The sequence below is a fragment of the Typha angustifolia genome, chromosome 4, assembly GCF_048772165.1.
Source record: "Typha angustifolia cultivar Huaian chromosome 4, ASM4877216v1, whole genome shotgun sequence".
Taxonomy (NCBI): domain Eukaryota; kingdom Viridiplantae; phylum Streptophyta; class Magnoliopsida; order Poales; family Typhaceae; genus Typha; species Typha angustifolia.
This window is the reverse complement of record NC_133242.1, coordinates 3,380,739-3,403,704: the sequence shown is the minus strand read 5'-3', so window position 1 is coordinate 3,403,704 and position 22,966 is coordinate 3,380,739. Positions and strand designations below refer to the sequence as shown.

The following is a 22,966-nucleotide window of genomic DNA, read 5'->3' as shown; positions in this document are numbered from 1 at the left end:
TCTCTCTCTCTCTATATATATATATATACAGTTTGGATAGAGATAATATGAGAGAAGAGAAGAGAAGAAAATAATTCTCTCCTTGCTGGGTTATATGAGAGAAGGGAAAGAAGAGGAAGAGGAATCTCCTATATTGTCTTCTCTTCTTTCTTTTTTCTCTCTTCTCTCCATCTAAACAGGGTGTAAAACTGAAATAAGAAACTAGAAGAAATAAGATGAGATCATTTGGCTTTGTTTATAGTGAATCTAATGTTTAGTTCTAATGAGACACACATGTACATGATAAGTGCATGAGATCTAAGGAAGAAGGGGTGGAGATCGAGTGGGGTTTTAAGTATGGCAGCAGAAGTGGGGCAGGCTTCATGAGAGCATGCAGGATGCAATATGTGGTCCCAGGAAAGAAAGCTGTATACATATATAGTCATACAAAGGCCCTGTAGGGTTTTGCTTGCATGCATGGGATGTGGTCCTTTTCCCTTTGCCATGCATGGACCATCCTATTCCTCTCACATAGCATGGTCCCCCAGGAGCCATGGCTACCTAGTCCTTTTCTCTATTTTTTTTTCACCTTAATTAAAGACTATGAATATTGTCATTAATATTGCCCTATGTTACCATGTCTATGTATGATATTTTAGGATGTGGGCTTTAATTCTAGTCGAAGTTATCATTGAAGATACTTCTATCATCTACATCTGTGTGAACATGTATATGCATGTATGTATATACATACTATAAACTTTATGTTATATCTAGAAACATTGTTTTAATAAATCATCCCGGAATGAGAAAAAAAGGTGAGAATAATTTGATAAATATTTAGTTTTACTAGCATACATATTAAATCAAAATACAATTGAAATATGAAACATTTAATAGACGAAAGTAAAAAAAAAATACACCTTCATTTGAGAGCAATGTATCTTTTTTTAATGAATAAATATAATTTTGTCCTTTTACTTAAATGGATTAACATTTAAACCGTTGGTTAACATTCATGAGTATTTATATAAAAATAAAAGGTTTTAACATGCAAAAGCGAATTGTTTTTGAAGGGTAAATAGATAAATATCAACTTTAGAGGGGTATATATGTAAAACGTAAACAGGAAGTATATGTAACAAGTTTCTTTAAACAAGTTCAGAATATGCCGACTCTTATACTGGCCCATTGGGCATAAAGCCACAAAGCCTAACCCAATTATAGAGAGAATGTTAGGCCATTTAGCCCATAGGGTGACCCAAATCTGAAAAGCTATTTGGCAAACCTAGCCCATTAATTGAAACAGTGTAATAATATACATCACCCAGTTCGCATGGTCATTATTATTATTATTATTATTATTATTATTATTTTGGCCTCAATTTGACCAGATGAGATCATAGAGATCCAGTTGACCCAAATTCATAATTCACATAAAATTTAACAAATTATTTTGGAAATTTAGGCACCCTTGGAAGAAACTAAACAAGCTCAGGCATGCTCCCTTAATTTCTAGATAAATTATGTTTGATATATATATATATATATATATATATATATATATATATATAATTTAATTCAATTACTAGATTAATTTAAATAGATGGCAAAGTGAGAGGTTTATTTACAATATAGTTAAAGATATAGGGTGTTATTCATATTATTTAATTTATAAATCATAATTCTAATTTTGCATCAAGGCTTTATATTGTTTAAAATTATGTATTAATTTTAAACATAATTGAGCCCCATAGAATTTTGTTTTGGCCTTTTTTTTTGGTAATAAGTGAAAGAGAAAATGAAATAATAAAAAATACATTTTTGGTTCATGGCAGATGATAGCTAACAGGAAACAGCTAGATAGAGCAACAAAGTCCTTCCACGTTGCAGATATTTTACGGCAGTAGTCCACGCCCGCCCGCATATGCATATATACTTGGCATGTCTTTCATTGGATGTAATGGGGATTTCCTACATTCGATTCTGCATACCATCGGTTTCCTTGTGCACGCCGTTCCCTGTGAGCCGAAACAAACCCAAATCATCTGTGCCGGCGGAACACCCGAAACTAACAAAGAAACCAGCATCTTAATCCGAGCTGGGCGAAACTTATCTAGTCACAATACGCCACCTGGTAATAGTTTGAATTACTTTCCTCTCCTTCGAGTCACCTCAACGCGAAATCCCATCTTGCCCGAACCCTCTCCCCTTCTTTAAAATGGCCGCGCCCCTCCCCCTCAATTCCAGCTCGATCTCTTCCTCTCTCTCCTCTCTCTTCTCTCTCTCTCTAGGGTTTACGAGAAACCCTAACGGTCGACCGAGCCCTAGATTCTTACACACACTCTCGCTTTCTACTCTCTCCTATGTCCCCCCCAAACCCTAGATTTCTTCCCATCTAGGGTACAATTGGCTCGAAGCCTCCCGATCTGAAGGATCGACCTCTTCCTATTTGGAGCTATAGCCGGCGAGATCTATGGCGGAGTCAGCTTCTTCCCGGACTCGACGGTGAGTTCCTCAGCAGCTCCCAGCTTCCCGTTTCGAATGCTACAAGAAATCTAGGGTTTTCAAACGATTCTTGTTCGAAACCCTTGGTTCAGATCGAGCCCTGCCGAAAGCTCCCCGGAGGTCTCCGATGAGACAACTGTGGTTGATGGTGGTGAAATCTTGAGATTGGAGATCGATATGATCAGTTGAACATGAGCGATGGTGGTAGGGAGAGTGGCAGGGACAACCAGAACGATTCGAGAAAAAGCAACCTCTCTGGCGGCAGCGATGAGTTCGGACGTGCCGTCTCCAAGATAGCCGTCGCGCAGATTTTGGAGACGAGCGGGTTTCAGAGCGCACAACGGTCCGCCATCGATGCGCTTGCGGATGTTGCGATCCGGTACATTTGTGATCTAGGGAAAGCTGCGAGATTTTACGCAAATCTTTCGGGCAGGACGAGTTGCAACGTATTTGATGTAATACAGGGTCTAGAGGACTTGAGTTCATCGCAGGGATTTTCTGCCGCATCTGATGTGCACCATTGCTTGGTTAATTCTGGTGTTGTAAGAGATATCGCAAGCTTCGTGAGCACAGAGGAGGAAATTCCATTTGCACGTTCGATACCCAAGTTTCCAATTGCTCGAACACCAAAGGCTGCCCCTAGCTTCGCTGAGGTTGGGGAGGCAGTGGGAGGGAAACATATACCGGAGTGGCTTCCTGCATTTCCTGATCCACACACGTACATCCATACACCAGTGTGGAACAAAAGAACTACAGACCCTCGAGCTGATATGGTTGAACAAGTGAGGCAACGGAGGAAGGCTGAGATGTCTTTGCTAAACTTACAGCAGCGGCTTGCAAGCAATAACCCTGCTGGGTTTACCCCGTTAATTGAGGTCGATGCTGACAAGGGGAAGCAGGTGGTTGGGAGCAATCCTTACCTTGCTCCGCCTCTGCCGTACGGAGAGAAAGAAGTGTCAGAGGTTGCTATCCCTTCTGAGGCTCCTTCCAATAAGAGACCTTCAGTGCTTGAGACTTTTGCACCTGCAATTGAGGCGGCAAAGAGTGGGGTACTTAGTGCTGATGATATGGAGAAAAAGTGTCTTCCTTCACAAAGGCCGACAGTGCATTTCAAGTTTGGAATTGATAAGAAATCTATTGCACTGCCATTGTCTTCGAGTGCTCTGGATGATAAAAAGGACTCATGGTTCCTGAGGGATGACGAGAGGGATGACAAGAAGCGGCGAGCAGAGATGATACTTAAAGAAGCTATGGAGAATCCACAAGAACTTGCTCAGCTGTAATCTATTTTGCGGATGGGCTTTCCCAATATGGAATTGTATCAGTTGTCACGGTGTAGTGAGACCGGTGGAACTGCTAATTTCTGGTTCCTGGTGGATCTAGTCATGTAGAAAAGTTGAGGTATGTCTAAATGCTCCTATTGGGCAATCATCTTTGTCTGCAGTCAATTCTTGTTACTTTCTCTGAAGAGTGAAGATTAAGCTGATTTTTTGACCATACCATAGTGAGCGATAGACATATTCTTTATCAGGAATTTAGGTCCTTTTAATTGTAAATCATGAACTTCTTTAAGAGAGTAGCAACATATCTTCTACATCCTTGGGAATTCTGGAATTGTGTTACGACATACTCATCATTAGACAGCATGTAATGGTATCAGCCAAACTACACTACCTAGATTTGGTGTGCAGAAAATAGCATTCAAAATTTCAAATAGTACAAGAGGAGCAAAGTTGCTTCTAACTTTCAGATTTCAATGTGATAAATTACAGCAGTTAGCTGCTTAGGGTTCCTCTGAAGCTTTCTTTGAATATTTAGATTCACTTTTTGATATTCAGGTCACTGTACTTACTTTTGACTTTTTTCTTTCTTTTTGCTTACCTCATTGCTGCCTTTTAGATCATGAAAATGGTTTAGTGGCTTCTCTTCTGTTGCCAATTCTGAACATAAGTATATCATCTCAATAGCCCAATATCACATATGCATTTACCCTACTAAGAGAACTTTTGATTGAAATGGGGAATATGCCAAAGACACGGGTGTGTGGAGTCACACAGGCAGGGATATAAGCACATCAAAACATATAATTTAACATGAGTTGGTGGATCAGACTTTTTCACCAAAGTTAGGGCTCTGAAGAGGAGATAGAGAACCGCTCTTCTCTTTATTTATGATGCTTTTCTCCCTCTCTCCCCTCCTGTATTTGAATATTTATTCTCATTAGCAATATGTATCAATTCATCATTAGGTTGTTGTCTTCTATAACTTTGCTTTTGTCTAAATTTTAGGTTCTACTACAATTATCTGTGTCAAAGCATTTCTCCCCTCTTTTGTATAGAAGCAATCATAGTAAAGATGAGTTCCCGAATATCAGATGGCTTTTTGTGCTTTATGGTCAAACCCTAATTATGAAGTTCAGTTCTTGTGATTGTAATATGTCTAAGAGAGTGGACATCATGCTACTGCCATCTTTTAGAATATTCCAACATAGGGTCCATCATATCTTAATAACTGAGTGACCAGACCTAATAAAAATGAGAAAGCCCTATTGTGAATGTCAGCCGGGTTGTACCACTCTCTCGTGATTTCATCTTCTATTAAATCCTTTCCTCATTGCTATCACTTGTGCCAAGTTCATGTGTTTATCTACTTTGTTATCTATTATTTATTTGAGTTTCCTAATCCGCCCTGTTCAGGCCCTGTCAGATTAGTCTTTTCCCGCCTTGATAACCCAGTTAATTTGCAAATTCTCTTAGAAAGGTGAAGTAGATGATGGATGCCTTTGTTCCGCCCGTTTGTCGAAATTTCATATAATTTTGATCCGCGCAGTTGGTGTTTCTTTTTGAATAACAGTAATTCCCATGCTCTCCATTCACTTAAATTCTGCTAAATGTTCTTTGAAGTCAGGTCATACTTTTCTGAATCTTTTGATGGTTTATGAATTTATACAAATCTGAGAAGATACAGTATGCAGAATTGTTTCTTTGTATACAGTGTCATTTGGTAATGCGTGGTGGCAATGTGAGATATTGTAGCAAGCACGTTGATTCTTGAAAGTAAGTGACATCTAAGCTGTGTTTTGTTATTTGTCAGTGGTGTTTAACAGATATTTCTTGATGCTGATGCTTCTAGCAGGGGTCTTGTGCTTTAATGACTCCAGTGTTTCTTGTAAGCCTAGGCTTGCAAAATGAGAAATGCATGCTTTTGTTTTGTGCTTTTAATATGTTTTCCTTCTCTCTCTCTCTCTCTACCTCCCACCCCCCAACGATTGCTTTCATGAGACTGCCGAATTTTTTAGTGTTTCTTGTACAAAATTTCACTAATCCTAGCTTAGAAAATGAGAAATGCTGTTTTTTCTTGTGCTCTTTTTTTTTATTTAAAAAAAACTTTTCTTGTACTTTCTAACCTTTTCGTATCTTTTCCTTTTTTTCCCCAATGATAATAGTCTATGCAACCTTGCGGTATTGGTAAGAGTGTCTCTTGTCAAATGAGAAATGCATGTTTTTGCTTGTATTTCTAGCCTTTTGATGTTTCTTTCTTTCTTTCCCCCAGTGATAAGCTTTCGTTCGATCTCACTGTAGTTGGTCTGAGTGTTTCTTGTACAAATTTTCAATAAGCCTAGCATGGGAAATGGGAAATTCTGGTCTCTATTTGTCGTTCTTGTACTTTCTGGCCTTTAATTTGTCTTTCTTGTGCTTTCTGGCTTTTTCTCGTCTTGTACTTTCTAGCCTTATCTTGTTTTATCGTTCACGGGCTAATCTTCACTTGATAAAAGAATCACGTTCTATTTTATCTTATATGTTCTAAAACATATAAGACAATGAGCTGTATATGTGCTAACTATTAAGCTACTGTTCCATTTTCATGCAACCTCGCGGTTTGCCAAAGAAGCTTTTTGTGCAGCTTCTTGGTCTCTTTTTCTTTCCTTTTATTTTTACCACCCCAAGGATAATAAATACAACCACGCTGCTCTCAATCCTGAAAAGAAATGCTGCTTGATTTCTTTTTAAGTTGTATTGTTTGCAGACATGGACTTTTATCTGAGCAGCAGCAACGCTACTACTCTTGATGGCTCTGAGATTAGCTTTAAGTCGTGAAAATACTCCATGGAGTTAACTAGTACTTAAACCGGCAAAGTCCGGGCTAATTTTTGCAGTAATGAAACACCATACAACACATAAGCTCCTCTTACTTCCAAACAAGTAACAACCTAATATGTAGCACAGAGCAGGTAACAGCGAGAGCAATCTAGAATGCAAATTTACTGCATTACATTTGCCATATGCCAAGGTATTACTCTCTACTATTAGTAGGTGCAAGTTACAAGATGGTTAGTGGTTCCTATTAATAACTTGATCAGCGTAGCTTCCAAAGTTGCAAGAAAATAACAAAAAGGTTGGGGGAGGGGGGAGGGGGGAGGGGGGAGGGGTTAAAAAAGGGTCAGCTCGATAGCCTGCTTGACTAAACTTCCTATATCTAGCCCACAAGAGCTTCTGGAAAAGTGTCAAGATTGTTGTTGGATTAGATCCAACCCTTTCTAACTCTAGCCCATACAAGTGCCGCAACGAGGGAGCCACCTAGATGAGCTGAACCAGATACATGCCCTTGTCCCTGAAAGGGAGAAAGAGAGAGAGAGCATTACATTTTAATTCACTAAATAAGGAAAAGCAAGATGGTTAGGAGCTTACAGAGCACTATTATTGCAGGTGAAAGAGTAAATGACTCCACAGATGTTGAAAAGCATTAAAATTGATGAACTATAGGGCAAACTTGTTAGATGCTTGATTAATTCATTCATTAGATAATATCTTTTAGGATGCAAAATGGAACAATCAAAATATATCAAATGCATGGATCATTTGAACCCTCAAGACGCTTTTTAGATATATCAGATTCCATTAAGCATAAATTGGAAAAAATTTCAAGTGGCAAATGTCTTGCTTACAATAACAAATGGAAGCAATAGAAATCTGCAGTCCTGATTAACTAAACCTGATATAACTTAGTAGAATATCTCTATTTATACTAGGGGGAGCTGGCTCAAAAATATAATTGGCTAATAATATAGTAATACATACCGTCTTAGCCCTCCATAAATCAGTTCCAATCAATAGTGCCCCCTGCAATGGGAAAGCCCAAAAGGGCCCAAAAGAACTACTGTAAGAAAATGCATCTTAACCACCATCATCACTATTGGTAGTAGAGAAACTGGGCTTACCACTAGCATTGCAGGAACTGGCAACACAAAATAGAGATAGACTAATCTCTTCGGGTAAAGAAACACCTCAAGAAGAATAATTGCATTTACAGCAGCACTTGCACCCTGAATAACATAGCAAGGAAAGATATCATTGAGCTTTCAGACAAGAAGCAAATGTCAGCTCAACTAGACATTTATTGTTTATTCTAGTAATTAATTCTGAAAATAGATGGATGAAAATTTGATACAACTTATTGCTGTGACCCAAAGTTTTTCTTTTTTTGTATATAAATACACATGGACGACAGCATATTTTTCATGAGAAAATATTTTAATCTTTTAGGCGTACAGAAGAAATGCATGTGCAGTGAAAATTTTGCCTCAAGGAAAAATGTACCAGTGCAGGAGCTCTTGAATAATCCCATCCTCGATAACCCTGATATTATTAAAAATATGTAAGAACATTGCTAGGTAATATGAAAACACATGCTGATCTTAGAGTGCTACTTCAGCACTTGTTAACTGTTACCTTATTAACCAGAAATGCCTTGTGCACCAAGAAACATACTGATCCACAAAGTGCCCCTGCCAGGTACAACTTCAGAAGGAACTCAGACCCAAAAAAATTTGCAATCTGATTGAATGAGGAAAACAAAAATTAGTTCAGAAAATGTAAGAGGACAGAAATAAAACAACTATATAGTCAGAAATAAAAAGATCTACACTGCAAAATAGATTGAATTGGAGAATAAGTAAAGTCATTCAGTTTGCTAGATTCTCTATGGTAAGAATAGCCAAATAACAGTGAGACTATAGTTGGAAAAATACAGGAGTGAGACCTAGTGTTGAGCATTAAGTGGACTACAATATTGGGGTCTAAAGAAAAGTGGAGTATGTTACACTGGTTGATAATTGGATAGGGGTAGGAAAACATTAGATTTACATAAATCCATGAAGAATCTCAATAACTAAGTGAGCTACTAATCAATGCTTGTCTGATCTAAACCCACAACAACCATCGATACACATAATATTTGGTCTGACACCCAAATATGCATTTGTATAATGTATTTATAATATCCAAAATAATTGGTTATGGTCTAAATTAGTTCATGCAAAACTAAAGATTCCAAACAGATACACAACAAAAAAGAGCTCCTATTGGCAAATTATATGAGCTTTCAAAAGTTCTCAAGAAAAGTTAGACTAGAAGAATATATTAGGTTATATTATGGTCTATACTACAGAAAAGATAATATGGTATCCATCCAGAAATTGCCATGTTGGAAGGCAAAACACAAAAGAAGTAGAATCACTGGTAATCTGGATATATACTAGAGAATTTCCGAAGTCAGGCTTTAGTCTCCTAGATATGATGATAAACATAAATATCATGAACTTCCTCTTTCTTTGTGTGCTGTGTCAGCTCTATTAATACAATGCAACTCATAACATTAACCAGAAACCAAAAGAAGTTTAACATGAATGGCATGAGAGGCCGAAATATATCTTACACTTGTGCCAAAGAAGTAAAGACCTATCATGTTAGTCACAAGATGGTCAAGATCCATATGACTAAAGGCACTGGTCAGCAATGTATGCAAGCGTCCACTTTTAAAGTTATCCAGTGAAATCTGCTCAATAGAAATTAAAAAATCAGTAATGGTGGAGATGACATTCAAAAGGACAAGATCAAAGGATAACTGATTGTGCGTGATACACGGATACTAAATCTGTAATTGAAAAGCTGACCATAAAATGTTTCCTCATGAATGCAGGATCGGCAACTCTCCACAGGAAGAAGACCGCAATATTTGTTCCAATCAGAAAACGAACCACTCCGTCCGGTGTCTGCATCCAGTACGTCCTGCAAAAAGAAACGACCAAGAACAGCATCTAGGTATTAGTCAGAAATAGAAATAATTACTGGTTGTAAGCTATCACTGCAAGCATAAGTCAAGATTTAATCAATTATGTCAATGACTTGGTACATGTAAGAAAAACAGGAAAAGAAGGACTATAGAAATATTGAATGCCCACTGTTAATTCAAATCATCCCTAGACCCTAAAACAAGATCATATCAATGATTCTTTTCAGATAATTCTCGTTAGTTATCAAATGTTCGCAATACTTCACGAAGCATCAGGGTTTCCTCCTCCGGAATCGGAATGACATGCTGAGCTCCAAATTGAAATAAAGAGTTGGAATCGAAACGAGACGGTGAATTCAAATTTGCCACTACAAACTCTTCCTTAAAGCTTGATCTGATGAACCCTAAAAGAGATAAGCAATTACCAAAATCTACGAGGCGAATAGAAGAGCCGGTTGGCGCCGCCGATCCGCTGCAAGGAGAACGCGAGAGAACGGATCCGGCGATGGACGGACGCAGAGGTGATCCTGTTGGCGATCGATTCGGCATTCTTGAGAAGGATCGATCCAGAGAGGAGGCCGAAGGGAGAGGGAGGAAGGCGATTGTTAGCCGACGACTTTGAGCGGGAGGAGAAGAAGAGGCGAGAGGAGAAAGAGTGGTGAGGTGAAGTAGACGAGAGGGAGGAGGAAATGGCTGCTTTGGCTCCTCTTCCTCCATGAGCTTGGACTTGGATTTGGATCCGATTGAGGAGGAAGAGGTTGGAGGAAAGAAGCTTCCGCATTCCCCCTTCTCGTTCTTTCCCACGCTTACTACTCTTTTCTGCTCTCTTACGAGTTTCTACTTAATAGTATCCGGGCACTGCAAGATGAGAATAAAAATGTGTAAATTAATGGTAGAACTTGTTAATTCTTGCATCATAATAGCTCTAAAATTGGTTTATTCTTTTTATTTTTTATTTCTTTTTCCGACAAGATCAAAAGGGAGAAAGAAAAATAAGACAACAAATTTTAGGGCACAAATAAAATACAACATAAAGCAGAATCCTGAAAGATTTGTAGGAGCATAGTTTCTAAAATTAGCTTAGTCGCAATTCGATAGTCAAAGATAAGACCCAACGAAACTCTGAAAGATCGGAGAAGAGGATTCCTAATCAACAGTCCAGAAGTGACAATAAGGCGCGAGCTTGATGAGGGGTGTTAGCCAAGGTTAGATTGGACAGCGGAGGAGCAGTAAGATTTGGCAACGGAGTGGTGGAGAATAAGCTTGGAGGAGGAAGGCGAGTGTAGGGGATAAGGGAGTGGTAGGGAACCAACCAATGGAGACCATCGAGAGGATGGAATATGAACTCAGAGGAGGAAGGATGGGGCAAGGAGGCATGGATTCGCTATGCCTGAGGACTTACATCTAGCAAATTAGCAAGGTATCAACATGGAGGTGATGACAAGGACGTCAAATGAGCCAGGAAAAGAGGCGAAAACTGAGAATAGAACCCCAGGGTAAGGATGCCAAGACTTTAGAGATGACATTGACAGAATGCATATAGAGTATGAGGAAAACAGAGAAAGAGAGAGAAAAGAGTGTAAAGGGAGGACAAAGCTATTTAGTAATAAGGAGAGCCCTTCGAGAGAGAGACTAAAAAAGTTGTTTGCTAGGACAGCGGCAAGGTTACCTCTCGCCACCTTTAGATAGAGGTGAAAACAAGTTAGATTAACTTCGACCTGACCCGCTATCCAACCCGATCCAGATAAAAAATTTCTATCTGGTTCGAATATGGATAGAATTTTGGGGAAAAAAAACCAATACAGATTCAGATATGGGTTGGATATAATTTTCGGATTCGGATACGGATATCGGATACTCGTTTACTCACATAATTTTTTGAATAATTTATTTGCTTATTAAATAGTGAATATTGATATTTTTACTAATAATGTGTTATATATTATTTGTAGAGATTAGTTTTTCTAATTTTATATGTATTTGGCATACAAAAAATTTATTTTTTGTGAAACTCTTAGTATTTTTATATTAATTATGTCTAAATAAAATATTATAATTTATTTAAAATTTGATTAAATATGAAAATTATCGATATCCATTTAGTTATGATATAGTTTTAAATTTTATTATCCATCTCATATCCATATCCAAAATAAAAATATGAATCCGAATGCAAATTGAACATTATCCAATCCGTATGCATTCGGTTTTCACCCGTACCTATGGATGAGTTGTGCTGTAACATCGGTAGAAATCATATCGAGACAAATCAATTGGCTTAGGCTTTCACCACTGTGTTCATCGATTTGAGTTTGCATCCCGTTGAAATAGTATTTATAGTGCAACATGTTTATTATTTTGTTATCTTGCGAAAACAAATAGAATACCCCTCATTTACTTTAAAATCTAATTTTATTTATTTATTTATTTATTTATTTTTCACACTAATCTAAAATATTTATTCAAGGGTATTAATATTGTTTTAGCTCATCTATATATAATTTATCGTAAAAAACCCCAACATTTGAGATATTTTAAGAAAAACATAAGTGTGGAAAAACAAAAAGTAGAATGTTTTTATAAATTTTTTAAATAATTAAGTTGGCAATTGACAAAAGGGGCATTTAGGAAATTTCAAGTCAGTGAGGGTTCAATCTGCTGAAAAAAAAATTTAAAAAAAAATTAAACAACGTTGTGGTAAAAGTTTACCTACCAGTGATGGGAGATTATGGGTGCGAGCCATTTAATTTAATGTAATTATTTTTTCTTTTCTTATTTTATTTTATTTTATTTTTTTTTGAGAGAGTTAGCTATGTGCAAGTCTACAATGCTCTCTATCAATTAATAAGTAAATAAATAAATAAATAAATAAAAGAGTCTAATATAAAAATAGGTAATAATTAAAGAGATGTAATTACCACACCCTATTTTCGAGTAGTCGTGACCGAAAGAGAGAGGCGAGGAAGAAGAAGGCGGCGGCGGCGGCGGCGACGACGATGTCGAAGCGGCAGGGGCCTCCGAAGCACCAAAACCGATACGCATGGAAACCTCACGCTGGCCAGAAGATCAACGAAACGGTCCTCCTTTTCCTTCTTTTGATGTTTTCTTTTTAGTTTTCAATTCGTCGACTCAAACCCGTCGTTGCAGGAATTGGGCGGTAGGCTCCGCCCTTTTTCCGATATCACCGGCGTCTGCCCGCGATGCAGAGACCAAATCGACTGGAAGCGCAAGTATAACTCTGCCCTTCTATAGAATTTATGTGGTTTCCTTTCTTTCTGTACTAATTTCTTGGAAATTTTTTTTGGGTATTAGATATGGCAAGTATAAGCCTCTAGCAGAGCCGGCGAAGTGGTAAGGCTCCGCCTTTTTTTCCCCCTCCTTTTCTAATGTGTTTTCATGCGTTTGAACACTCAAAATTCTGCTTTTTTGCTTCTTTTTTTTGCATGGATAGCCCTGCAGTGTAGAATGTGAGTGATATATAAGGATGCAGACAAAGGAATTTAGAGATATATAGATATTAGTATCAAATTTGGATAGGATCTTTAGAATAACATGCAAATTAAAATATATATATACATATATATGTATATATTAATGAATTAGTGTGGTGATCACAGTCAGAAGTGCGGAAAGCGGGCAGTCCGGCAGGCTTACCACAATATTTGCTCTGGTATTTCGAAACTTCTGATAAATTTTGTGTTTGATTTTTTTTTCTTTGATTCTTTTACTTATGTGCTAAATCTTCATCAAATGTCTATTCTACTACTATGCAGGGTGCTCTAAAGATCTTGATTTGTGCGCCAAGTGCTGCTGCCATGTTGATAAGATTGTCGGGAGGTCTTTTCTCTATCCTAATCTTGTTAATGAGTTATTCGTTCTATTTCTTTTGGTGTTAAAAGATAGTGTTATGCTTGTATAGAGATATTTCAGATGTGGAGACAGAGCAGAAGGAGCTTGAGGAGGTAAATTTATTTGTATGAAACTTCATTGAGAGTAATTTTGCGAAACGTACCACTAGTTAATTATTGCAGGATTCATTTGCAGGCACTTAAAAATGCTAGAGAGAGGGATAGGAGAACACTTCTTCGCACGGTGAGAATTCAGTACCTACATGAACTTTCATATTTTATGCTTTTCTAATGAATGTTCCAATTGATTCTTCACATGTTCATATTTTGTTTTGATTGAACTAATAAGATCAACATGTCCAACAATAGCTTTTGCTTGCCAGAGAAAGATGTATGGTCAGCTTTCTTCATATCAAAGCAATCTAGAGAGGGGGAGCCTCTTTCTAGCTAAAGAAAAATTTTTACAATCAGAGCACTTGGCCCCTTGAAAAATAAATTTAAGTGTAATATTTAAATTGGAGAGTTTTTCTCAGTAAGGAAAGAGTTGCTCAAAATGTGAAAGGCAAATCTTTTTCTGAGTGTGGCGACAAAGAAACAGTTTTCCTGTTTGCGATTCATTCATGTGGCCTTATATGTGACTATAACTATTTACTATCATTCCTTACTGTTTAAAATCCACTGTTATTTATATCACATTTGGGTGGTACCTACAGTATGAAAGATTGGGAACTCTTGATCTTTCAGAATTTCCAATGTGTTATAGAGGACCATATATTGCATGTGAAAATAAGCTGCTTTTGAAAATAAACCATATTTACTTGAAAGCAAGTTTGTCCACAATCATTTGATTGAGGTTTCCTGGTGAGATTGCTAGGCCACTTTTGACACTTGCTTATTCTTAAGCTTTGACATTATGCAAAGTCCTGATGGTTGAAGGTCACAATCAGATGATGGCATTTCACTGGGCTCATTATCTGTTTTGTTGTGGTAGTATTTATAATTTTATATTTTGAGTTTACTTTATCGTGTTATTTACTGCAGCTAATTCGGAAATCTGAACACCCCTTATTGCATTTTGTTTGTCAGATTAACAAGGGCAAAGGTGCGAGTGAGCCAGCAATCCCAAAAATTGACGACAGACGTAGAGCAGGAGACATATTTCCTGCTACATCAATTGATGAATATGCTGGCCTAACTAAAGAGCACGGCGTAGATCAGGACGAGGATAAGGTTTTCATATGTGATTAAGTAAAGAGTTTTCTCAGCTCAGCTGGTTGCATCAGGATTGCAGTAGCTTGCATGCTGCTATCAAGGCAATTCTTATCGCAAAATATGGACTTATGAGTCGGGCAGGTTTATGTGCTCCAACTTCATTCAAATTTTATGTTCCTGAGAGAAAGTCGGAGTTAAATTATCCCGTTTCTGTCGAATTATTTTTTAATTAAGTATAAATTGTGATAACGATTTCACTACCTGAGATTTTTCTCTTATGCAAAAGTTGTTTCTGATGATTTTCTTTCCCTCTCCCAATTGGAAGTTGGTTTTCTGCATCTTTTTTGCTGGTGGGAGAAGTCCACCATGGTCGTTTATCACCAATGGAAATAATTGGTAGCTGATAAACTATTGCCATATAGTGTAGATACAATATCATGTGAAAATCACATTGTATTAACTTTTTTTATTTCAGAAATAACGATGGCAATTTCCCGACCAAGATCCTTTCAAAAGATGAACAGTAAGCACAAATTTCCTGGAAAAGATGTGTAATTATTAAAATAGTTCTCAACCACTTTTTATGAGTGGTTCAGTAACAACAAGAGTAAGTTTTTGTGCACATCTCATTATAAAAACATATGCATTTAATATAACAAAACAAACATAATTTGTTTTGATCAACGTAGAATATTAGGAATCTCGCCTCTGCCAAGAAAGTAGCTTCAGCTGGCAGGATTAGAAGAGAAAAGGAGTAAGTCTGAAGTATGTACATCTACCAATACAATATTGGTCACCATCCCGAAACTGGCATTGAAAGTATAAACAACATTAGCTTACGACACCCAAGGACATTGGGAGTGATAAAAATAAAAGAATTATTCATTGTGAACTCCAATGGCAAAAGAAGACTTTAATTGAATGAATCTTAGAAAGACATACACAATAATACCTCAGCAGAAAAAAATGCAGAGGGTCTTCAATTCCAGCCCTGTAGGATGCCAGCCCATGTCATACTTACCCCCCCTTCCCCTTCCTCGCAGTCCTCACTGTAGTCATAACCACCACCATTGTACTGGTCTCGTATCCATGCAGCCTCCCAAACACTAAAGGTGACCTCTTGTTCTTCCCCCCAACGTTGCAGTAGCAACTGTCCCTTCTCCAAACTCAGCTGGGTTTGTTACTAGAGCAGCTTCACATTGACACCAGCAGCAATCCTAACTGCACATCCAAGTATGCTGATCAGTTTCTCCACACTGCTCTATCCTTGGACAATATTGTGAACCAGCTCTCGAACATTCATGATAGCAATCAACATGCCAATCATCGATGCACTGCAGCTCATGTGGATATCTTTGCCAATGAGACTGTCACAGGCAATGAAGCTGGTGATGATCTATGGGGGAGAAAGGCTCTTTAGATCTATAGAGGCTCAGAGTTATATTGCACCAAAGCCCAACAGGCATGGCAAAAAGAACTTCCTTGGAATAGATTCATTGCACCAATCAATGGCACTCACCTGTGCTGCGATGGAAACCAACTTTGACCGCTACATGGATTACAAAACTTATCGGTCATGCCCAGACGACTGGTTCATCGCCCAGAAGCTGATGCTAGCTGGCTGCGATCCGTTACCAAGAAGGCGGTGCTTTGCAAAGTCACCCCAACATTATACCCGGCCACTTCCTGTAACCTCTTCACTGTGGAAATTGCTCAGCGATAAAAATGTCCTCTGGAGCCAATACAAGTGCAAGAGCTTTTCTTGCCTTGTATCTCCCAATGCAACAGCTAGTGATAAAGGCTTCTTCAAATGCTCTGATTGTTTCATCCTCTCAAAAAGAGGCTGGGAGGCTCCTTCAGATGAAATTCACCATAGAACAGATCTTTTCGTTGAAGCCTGGTGAGATTAGAATAGGACTAGATTACAGTCCATCTACTGGAACATTTGCTGCATTGATGAAGGAGAGGAATGTGACCATTGCATCAGCCACCCTGAACCTCGGAGCGCACTTTAGTGAGGTGATTGCTTCCAGAGGGTTGCTCCCTCTGTATGTTTCAGTTGGCTCGAGATTGCCTTTCTTCGACAACGCGCTGGATATCATCCATACGACAATGTTCTTTGATGGATGGATAGCAACAGAGCTCCTTGAGTATGTTCTGTTTGACTGGGACCGCATCCTCCGACCAAAAGGGACGCTCTGGATTGACAGGTTCTTCTGATCAAAGGATGATATGAACATGTATCAAAATGAGTTTGAAAAGCTAAGGTACAAGAAGCTGATGTGGAGAATAGTACCAAAGACTGATAAACTGGGGGATGAGCTCTTCCTCTCTGCTGTTTTAGAGAAGCCCCTGAGGTCTTAGTCTCAAATTAGTTCCATAGCTGCTATGTGCTGAACTTTGCTGTCAAATATAGGCCATCACATTAGGCCTTCTGTTCTCTGCAAATTTACCCAAGAACATTCATCAGTATGTTTGCAGGAATCACTAATCTTATTTTAGAAAGCCACTGACGCCATTCAATAGTTATTTATAATCATCCATGCAGCTGGTTCCTCTAGGAGACTTTCACACCTCTCAATATATAACAAAAGTTAGCAGGGTAATATATAACAAATGACAAGATCAGGAGTGAGCAATATACAAAATATCTTAAAATGGTACAACTTGGAATGATGGACACTCAATATAGTTCTGTAATAACAGATACAAATGTTCTCACAGAAGCTACCATATTAAGAGATATTAGTTTACATCAAAGTCAGATTTTAATCAAAGCTACAAGTTTTATCCAGAAATAGGGAAAGATGCAGAATTGCAAGTGCTCATGGTTTCCCTAATCTGACTGTGAAGTAAAAAATTTCCTCTTTGTGGTATCTTACATATGGATGAATAAAACAATGTGCCTCCAGAAGGCACTGGGAGCCCCAAACAATAGGAGGGCTCCAAACAATAGAGGCACTACATGCTTTTAAATACTAATTTACAGATTGACATAACAAGCAATTCTGTCACTGTTACAGATGATTTCTAGGAAAACAGCCTTTGCCTACTTCAGAAACCTTCACGTCCTTCAAATACCCAAACAGTAGGCTTCCTGATTATGCCATCATTTTTTTTGACAAAATGGTTATGCCATCATTTTCTCAAAATGTTGCTGGTAGAAGAATATTTAGGGCACAAATCATGGTGAAATACACGTCAGCACTCAGACCTAGGATATAGATTTCAGACCTCTTCAGCTTGGACACATAGTCGCTCTGGAAAAGTAAATAATAAAATCAATTAGGCAAGATTAAACATAGAAAGAATATGTCAAGAAAGAGAGAGAATGTCCATACTCAAATATTCATAGGCTACTATCATTGTCGTACCCCATGCTGACATGCTGAAAAACCTTGGACCTAATCCCCTGTAGAAACCTTTCCATCCATCTTCAAGAATCAATGTTTCAACAATTTGTCTTGCAGTTTGTGTCTTTTGGTAATCCATAACCTATACAACAACCAAGTTCTAGTTCCAGTGGAGAAAAGGAAAACTGGATGTTTCTAAGGGAGAAACAGATAGTCAATGTCATGTAGTTGAACCCATGATGTGTGTGATGTCTTGATACAAACCCATATAATTGACAAAAGATACGAATATCATCCAGAGATTCAAATAGATTGATGTTTCTTATCATTTTTCTGTCATCTCTAAGTGTTTTCTATTCCATAGGCCTCTACAATGCACGCTGGCCAACTGGCAGCAAACCCAATATTTAGTTTGTCTCAATGCAACAGCCACGTCTACATTTTCGTCTTATAGATTTTACATGTAGTACACAAGTCTATGTGAACAAGGAACTTTTATGCAAGGAATTTCTTATATTCCATACTCTTCTTTAATTGGATTTGATGACTTGTGCACATAGATAATACACATGCTTGAAAAGAAGTTCACATAGCTCGTAAGAAACAGCAAGCTGGAAAAGTAGTTTATGCAGCTTCCATTGTAAAGGAAAATCAGTAACTAAAGAGATTAAATGAAAAAGAAAGGGATGACCTGCAATCGAGTCTTGATAGTGTCTATAGGGGTTGTGATACAAGATGCCAATGCACCAGCAACAACTCCACCTGTAGCTTGAACAGAGACTATTTTCCACTCACTAGGAACATATTCAGTATCATGGCCCTGGCCTAAAAGTCTGACAAGGACATTATAAAGAATTATGGCGAGAATATTTTTCAATTTTAGTACCCAGAACATTAGTTTTCCTAGAAAATATTTTTTAACAGATTCCCTTTGTGCCAAGGGAAAAGGTTCCAGCAACTGCTCACCAAAAAGTTCCAAAAGGAAAAGAGAGTAGCTGGTAACTCATAAATGAATTCTGTAATCATCAAAATAAGCTCATTTTAGAAGATAGATTGTTTTCTTTACTTTTCTTGGCAAGATGTTCACTATATTATGACTACATGCGAAAGGAACAGGTACCTAAGAAGTGATAGAATCTTAAGCACAATCTCAGATTCTCGTACTAAATTACTAGTTATGAGCAGTTGAGGACTAAGCAAAAAGTAAGAAATTGAATTGCACAAATATGATGTGACACCTTGCATGTACAGTTACAGAACAGCATGTCCAGCATTCAAGCACAAGAAATAAGTTAGACTGGCACATTTCTCTATAAAGAATGATAAAAGATCTTACATATATCAACTTATTCTAACTACTGAAAACCCAAAATTTTTTTGCTTTCACATCCTTCTTGCCATGGTTTTAACTGGTATAAAATATCATGTAAAATATGTTAAGATGATGACTCTTTATAAAACAATTCAAGAAGTGGAATAGCAAATTAATGCATCAGTATAAAAAATTAAGATGCACGACAGAACTGAACAAGGATTTGATTTCAGTCATCTGCCAATATCTGGAGATTACCAAGAAAACATGACACATCCAAAAAATTCAGTGCCATTTTAAATATGCAGGAAAATAACATATCTAGAAGGATGACTATCTGATTACTTTTATGCACAAACATTTCATTCGACTTTATTGGGAAAAAGCAAAGTTATCTACTTCAGATGTCCAGTTGTGACATAAACAAGAATAGCCATTCTGCACATCAGAGAATCTGTGGTGTTCCAAAATTGAAGAGAAGCCAATTTCTGACCTCCAGATAATGCGTTGACTAGATCCATAGCTTGCCCACCATACAGCACTAGACGGGGTATGTGTCACAGCAGACAAGACAAACCCTCTGTACAGACCTCGCAGTCCTTCAGACTTCAAAATCTTACGAGCAACATCCAGTCCCCCATTGTAATTTTCATGCCCAGAATATCCTTGCACCATCAACTTTTGGCTAACCTGATAGAAAGCCATCTATATAATAAGCAAGCAGGAAACTTACGTCACACTTTAATGCCCATAAATAAACTCTTTTGATGCATTCAACATAACACCATACGAAATACAAACTAAAGGACAGAGGAAGATTAAAAAATCATGAGCTATATTCATGATATGAGCTCACATGATCTAGATTAAATGAGAGGTTTATCTACCACTTACTTCAATGCAAGTAAAAGGCCCAAATTGAATGTGATAGCATGCAAAATATAGAAAACCCCACTTCTAAGGTATGCCATACAGGACTTGCATTTAGCACCAAGAGTGCAATTCATAAAGACAGTGTTTGAGGATTGCAGTCATGTTGACCAGCTTCAAAGAATAAAGAATTCATTTACTAATTAGGCATAGATAAATTTTCATTCAAGGCACTCTGTCTAGCAAGAAAAAATAAGAAAGAAAAGGCTTGCCTTAGATGGTCTGAATCAGTGACATAAATTTCTGTAGTAGTAAGAATTGGCATAAGGTGATAGTCATCTTTATAAAAATCCAATTGGATAAAGAGTTTGATAACTAGATAGTAACTCACCACAAGATGGTGCAGTGACTTTGCAAATTATATATAAAAAAACTTTCATTTGAATGATAAGAGCTATATCTATGTCAATGGCAATTGTTCACTATTCTTCAGGAGAAGCTTATGGATCAAATGGCAATACCAATAATAGTTCAACTTCCTCCCCTCTAAACCTGATAACAAACTATGTGGATTAAAAAAATTGCAGTTGAAATTCAATCTTGACTGCAGCCACAAATTCTTGTCTTCCTTGACATGCAACACGCATGATCTAGAAATATAAAGAAGAAACTTGAAGACAAGACTAATCAACTGATTTGAAATTTTCCATTAAACTAGAAGAAAATAATTATATCTGTATGTGAATGAATGTGATAAGCCTCGAACATCACTGTTATGGTCAATGTAGAAATAAAGCATTTTATTTTCTATGGTTAGGTTTCTAATGAAAACTACGTTTAGACAATAAGAGGGAGAAAAGAGAGGGAGAGACATAGTGAAATGATAGGGCTACGTGTTATTCTAAATTTACACTCTTTTTTGACCTCTCGTGCAATTTTGGGTAAGAAACAATTTTTCTAACATCAATAATTTCATAATATCAAATGGCTGATTGACAGAAATAACACACTAATCATACCACATCTATTGGAACAAATAAGGCTTGCGAGCAAAGGGATGCTGACATGCCTGCAATACCATTTGCTATGGCAGCCTGCATTGGCTCAGAAAAGTTAAATGGCTTAACCAGATTAGATGAAGCTGCTTTTGTTGTTTCCAAAGAAGTAAGGAAAAAAATCCTCGTAGGAATAGCACCAACAATTACTGTGCCAAAGCCCCTATATAGACCAGGAATTCCATCAACTTTAAGTATATTTCTGAAAGCAGCAAAGGCATTCTTCTGCACAGCATCTTTTGTAGCAACTTGCATCCTGGTCTTAATAACAGAGACAGGATATAGTGCCACAGTGATGCTACTGAAGAGGCCCGCCCCTACAACATACATCTTAGTTTTGTCAAGCCTGCAATAGAAACATATGCTTTATAGAGATGCAACAAAATTTGAAAGTTCACAGACCAAGCAAACAAGACAGTTAACATAGGATTCCCTATAGTTAGACTTAGGACTGCCTTTATTGATTAATCAATCAAGTACAGTATGCAGTTGACCAAGAACAAAAGTAATGAATGCCAGGAACCAAAGAAAACATCAAACTGGAAGGACATGAATTGGCAACTCCAATGATCTTCACCAATTCATAGAATTTCACCTACTCTATTTCATCAAAAACATCAAATTATGACTCTGAAATGTATAAGTGGGCTACAATGACTTATATGCTTAAAGAATCAAGCAGCATGAAGCAAATGACATCAAGCAAGAATGACCTGACCAACTTATCAAGTAAAGTTTCATCAAAATATATTTTTCGTCAACATAATAATTTCAAGAAATTGCATGCCTGTCATTCCCTCGAAATGATAAAAGAAAGAACAAGAAAAAGCTTATCATATTTCTCTTTTCTTTTGTCAAAGGCATATTGTAGATAACTACAAAGATTATAATTTCTAATGCAAAACCAGCGCAAAGTTTGTCATAAAATTTATCTAAGAAAGAATACTGTCTCATCTTGATATGCCCGAGTATACAACACAGAACTCAATATACTCTAGAATGTATTCCTACATCTCAAATGCATAATATAAGCTCATCAAAAAGGGAAAGACTCTTGACGAAAGAGGTACAACACATAAGCCACCCCCCAAAAGTTGGAAATGCAAAGAAAATCACACACTGGAGTAACTACTTATGTCCAAAATTATGGACCAAGAATACAAGATAAAGGCCAACATAAATATAACAAGAAACTAAGGGCACACAACAAGAAGAGGGATTACAATTGATGAGACATGCGAACCCCCCCACTTAATAAAATACCAACAGAAACATTACAAAAATTGCATTGGCATTCACAATTACAACATGAACATGAAGCGCAAACAATCGAAACCCTTGGAGGAATGGAAATTTCTATCTTTCAAAGAAAAATGAAGATCTTTCGATTGATGTCTATGGATTATCCTAGTGTAACTTGTCAAGAACAGAAAAAGGAGAAAGTGGCTAATTACTTGTCCCAATTGATCTCGGTGTGGCCGAAAGAAGGGACCTTTGGTCCAGGAACCTCCCTCGAATCCATGGATTCCGACCAAAAGAAGATCACGAAATCCACGAGGGAAACGGGGATCAGAGGAGGAGCATATCTTCTTGGAAATGGCAACGACCAACGAACTCTCGTTTCACCTCCCACCCAAAGAAAAGGAGATTTGACCTATCGGGTGAAGCCCATATCGTGCTTTTTGATAGAACCCGAATAATTTCCCAATAAATCCAGAATGGTCCTTTTTCATTTAGAAATAAATTATATTCACGTCC

General features: G+C 37.5%; 4 protein-coding genes and 1 pseudogene across 11 annotated transcripts; 3 read left to right on the top strand and 2 right to left on the bottom strand.

Annotated features, from left to right (window-relative positions):
- The first annotated feature begins 2,201 nt into the window (after positions 1-2,201).
- On the top strand, positions 2,202-6,471 carry LOC140758881 (transcription initiation factor TFIID subunit 8-like). 2 transcript variants are annotated; one of them, XR_012104169.1, is made up of 2 exons: positions 2,202-3,888; positions 5,482-6,471. XR_012104169.1 is itself a non-coding variant. In XM_073095264.1 (2 exons), exon 2 carries the CDS (start codon positions 2,679-2,681, stop codon positions 3,768-3,770), a length of 1,092 nt encoding a protein of 363 aa, XP_072951365.1. In that variant the 5' UTR covers positions 2,202-2,487; positions 2,580-2,678; the 3' UTR covers positions 3,771-4,081. The 2 variants fall into 2 exon arrangements, 1 of the variants encoding a protein (XP_072951365.1); XM_073095264.1 differs by lacking the exon at positions 5,482-6,471 and having other exon boundaries at positions 2,202-2,487; positions 2,580-4,081.
- A 175-nt stretch (positions 6,472-6,646) lies between these two features.
- Positions 6,647-11,147, bottom strand: LOC140758882 (RHOMBOID-like protein 12, mitochondrial). Of its 3 annotated transcripts, none has more exons than XM_073095265.1 (9): positions 10,680-11,147; positions 9,984-10,416; positions 9,440-9,554; positions 9,202-9,321; positions 8,217-8,321; positions 8,085-8,123; positions 7,706-7,810; positions 7,566-7,607; positions 6,647-7,098 (listed from the first exon to the last, which is right to left on the bottom strand). In XM_073095265.1, exons 2-9 carry the CDS (start codon positions 10,337-10,339, stop codon positions 7,009-7,011), a joined length of 972 nt encoding a protein of 323 aa, XP_072951366.1. In that variant the 5' UTR covers positions 10,340-10,416; positions 10,680-11,147; the 3' UTR covers positions 6,647-7,008. The 3 variants fall into 3 exon arrangements, with proteins under 3 accessions (XP_072951366.1, XP_072951368.1, XP_072951367.1); XM_073095267.1 differs by having other exon boundaries at positions 10,872-11,147; XM_073095266.1 differs by having other exon boundaries at positions 10,961-11,147.
- Positions 11,148-12,470: 1,323 nt separating this feature from the next.
- On the top strand, positions 12,471-14,917 carry LOC140759041 (uncharacterized). Its single transcript, XM_073095499.1, has 8 exons — positions 12,471-12,635; positions 12,706-12,788; positions 12,871-12,909; positions 13,176-13,228; positions 13,332-13,395; positions 13,478-13,520; positions 13,603-13,650; positions 14,493-14,917. Exons 1-8 carry the CDS (start codon positions 12,555-12,557, stop codon positions 14,652-14,654), a joined length of 573 nt encoding a protein of 190 aa, XP_072951600.1. The 5' UTR covers positions 12,471-12,554; the 3' UTR covers positions 14,655-14,917.
- A 242-nt stretch (positions 14,918-15,159) lies between these two features.
- Positions 15,160-16,838, top strand: LOC140759106 (probable methyltransferase At1g29790; annotated as a pseudogene).
- LOC140758865 (uncharacterized) lies at positions 16,694-22,887 on the bottom strand. 5 transcript variants are annotated; one of them, XM_073095240.1, is made up of 7 exons: positions 22,663-22,887; positions 21,353-21,554; positions 21,173-21,247; positions 19,777-19,973; positions 18,663-18,804; positions 17,960-18,113; positions 17,068-17,878 (listed from the first exon to the last, which is right to left on the bottom strand). In XM_073095240.1, the coding sequence occupies exons 1-7, from the start codon at positions 22,728-22,730 to the stop codon at positions 17,847-17,849; spliced, it is 870 nt and encodes a 289-aa protein (XP_072951341.1). In that variant the 5' UTR covers positions 22,731-22,887; the 3' UTR covers positions 17,068-17,846. The 5 variants fall into 5 exon arrangements, 4 of the variants coding, with proteins under 4 accessions (XP_072951341.1, XP_072951340.1, XP_072951339.1 ...); XR_012104166.1 differs by lacking the exons at positions 17,068-17,878; positions 17,960-18,113 and adding exons at positions 16,694-16,834; positions 16,915-17,059 and having other exon boundaries at positions 21,173-21,554; XM_073095239.1 differs by having other exon boundaries at positions 17,993-18,113; positions 21,173-21,554.
- Positions 22,888-22,966: the final 79 nt, after the last annotated feature.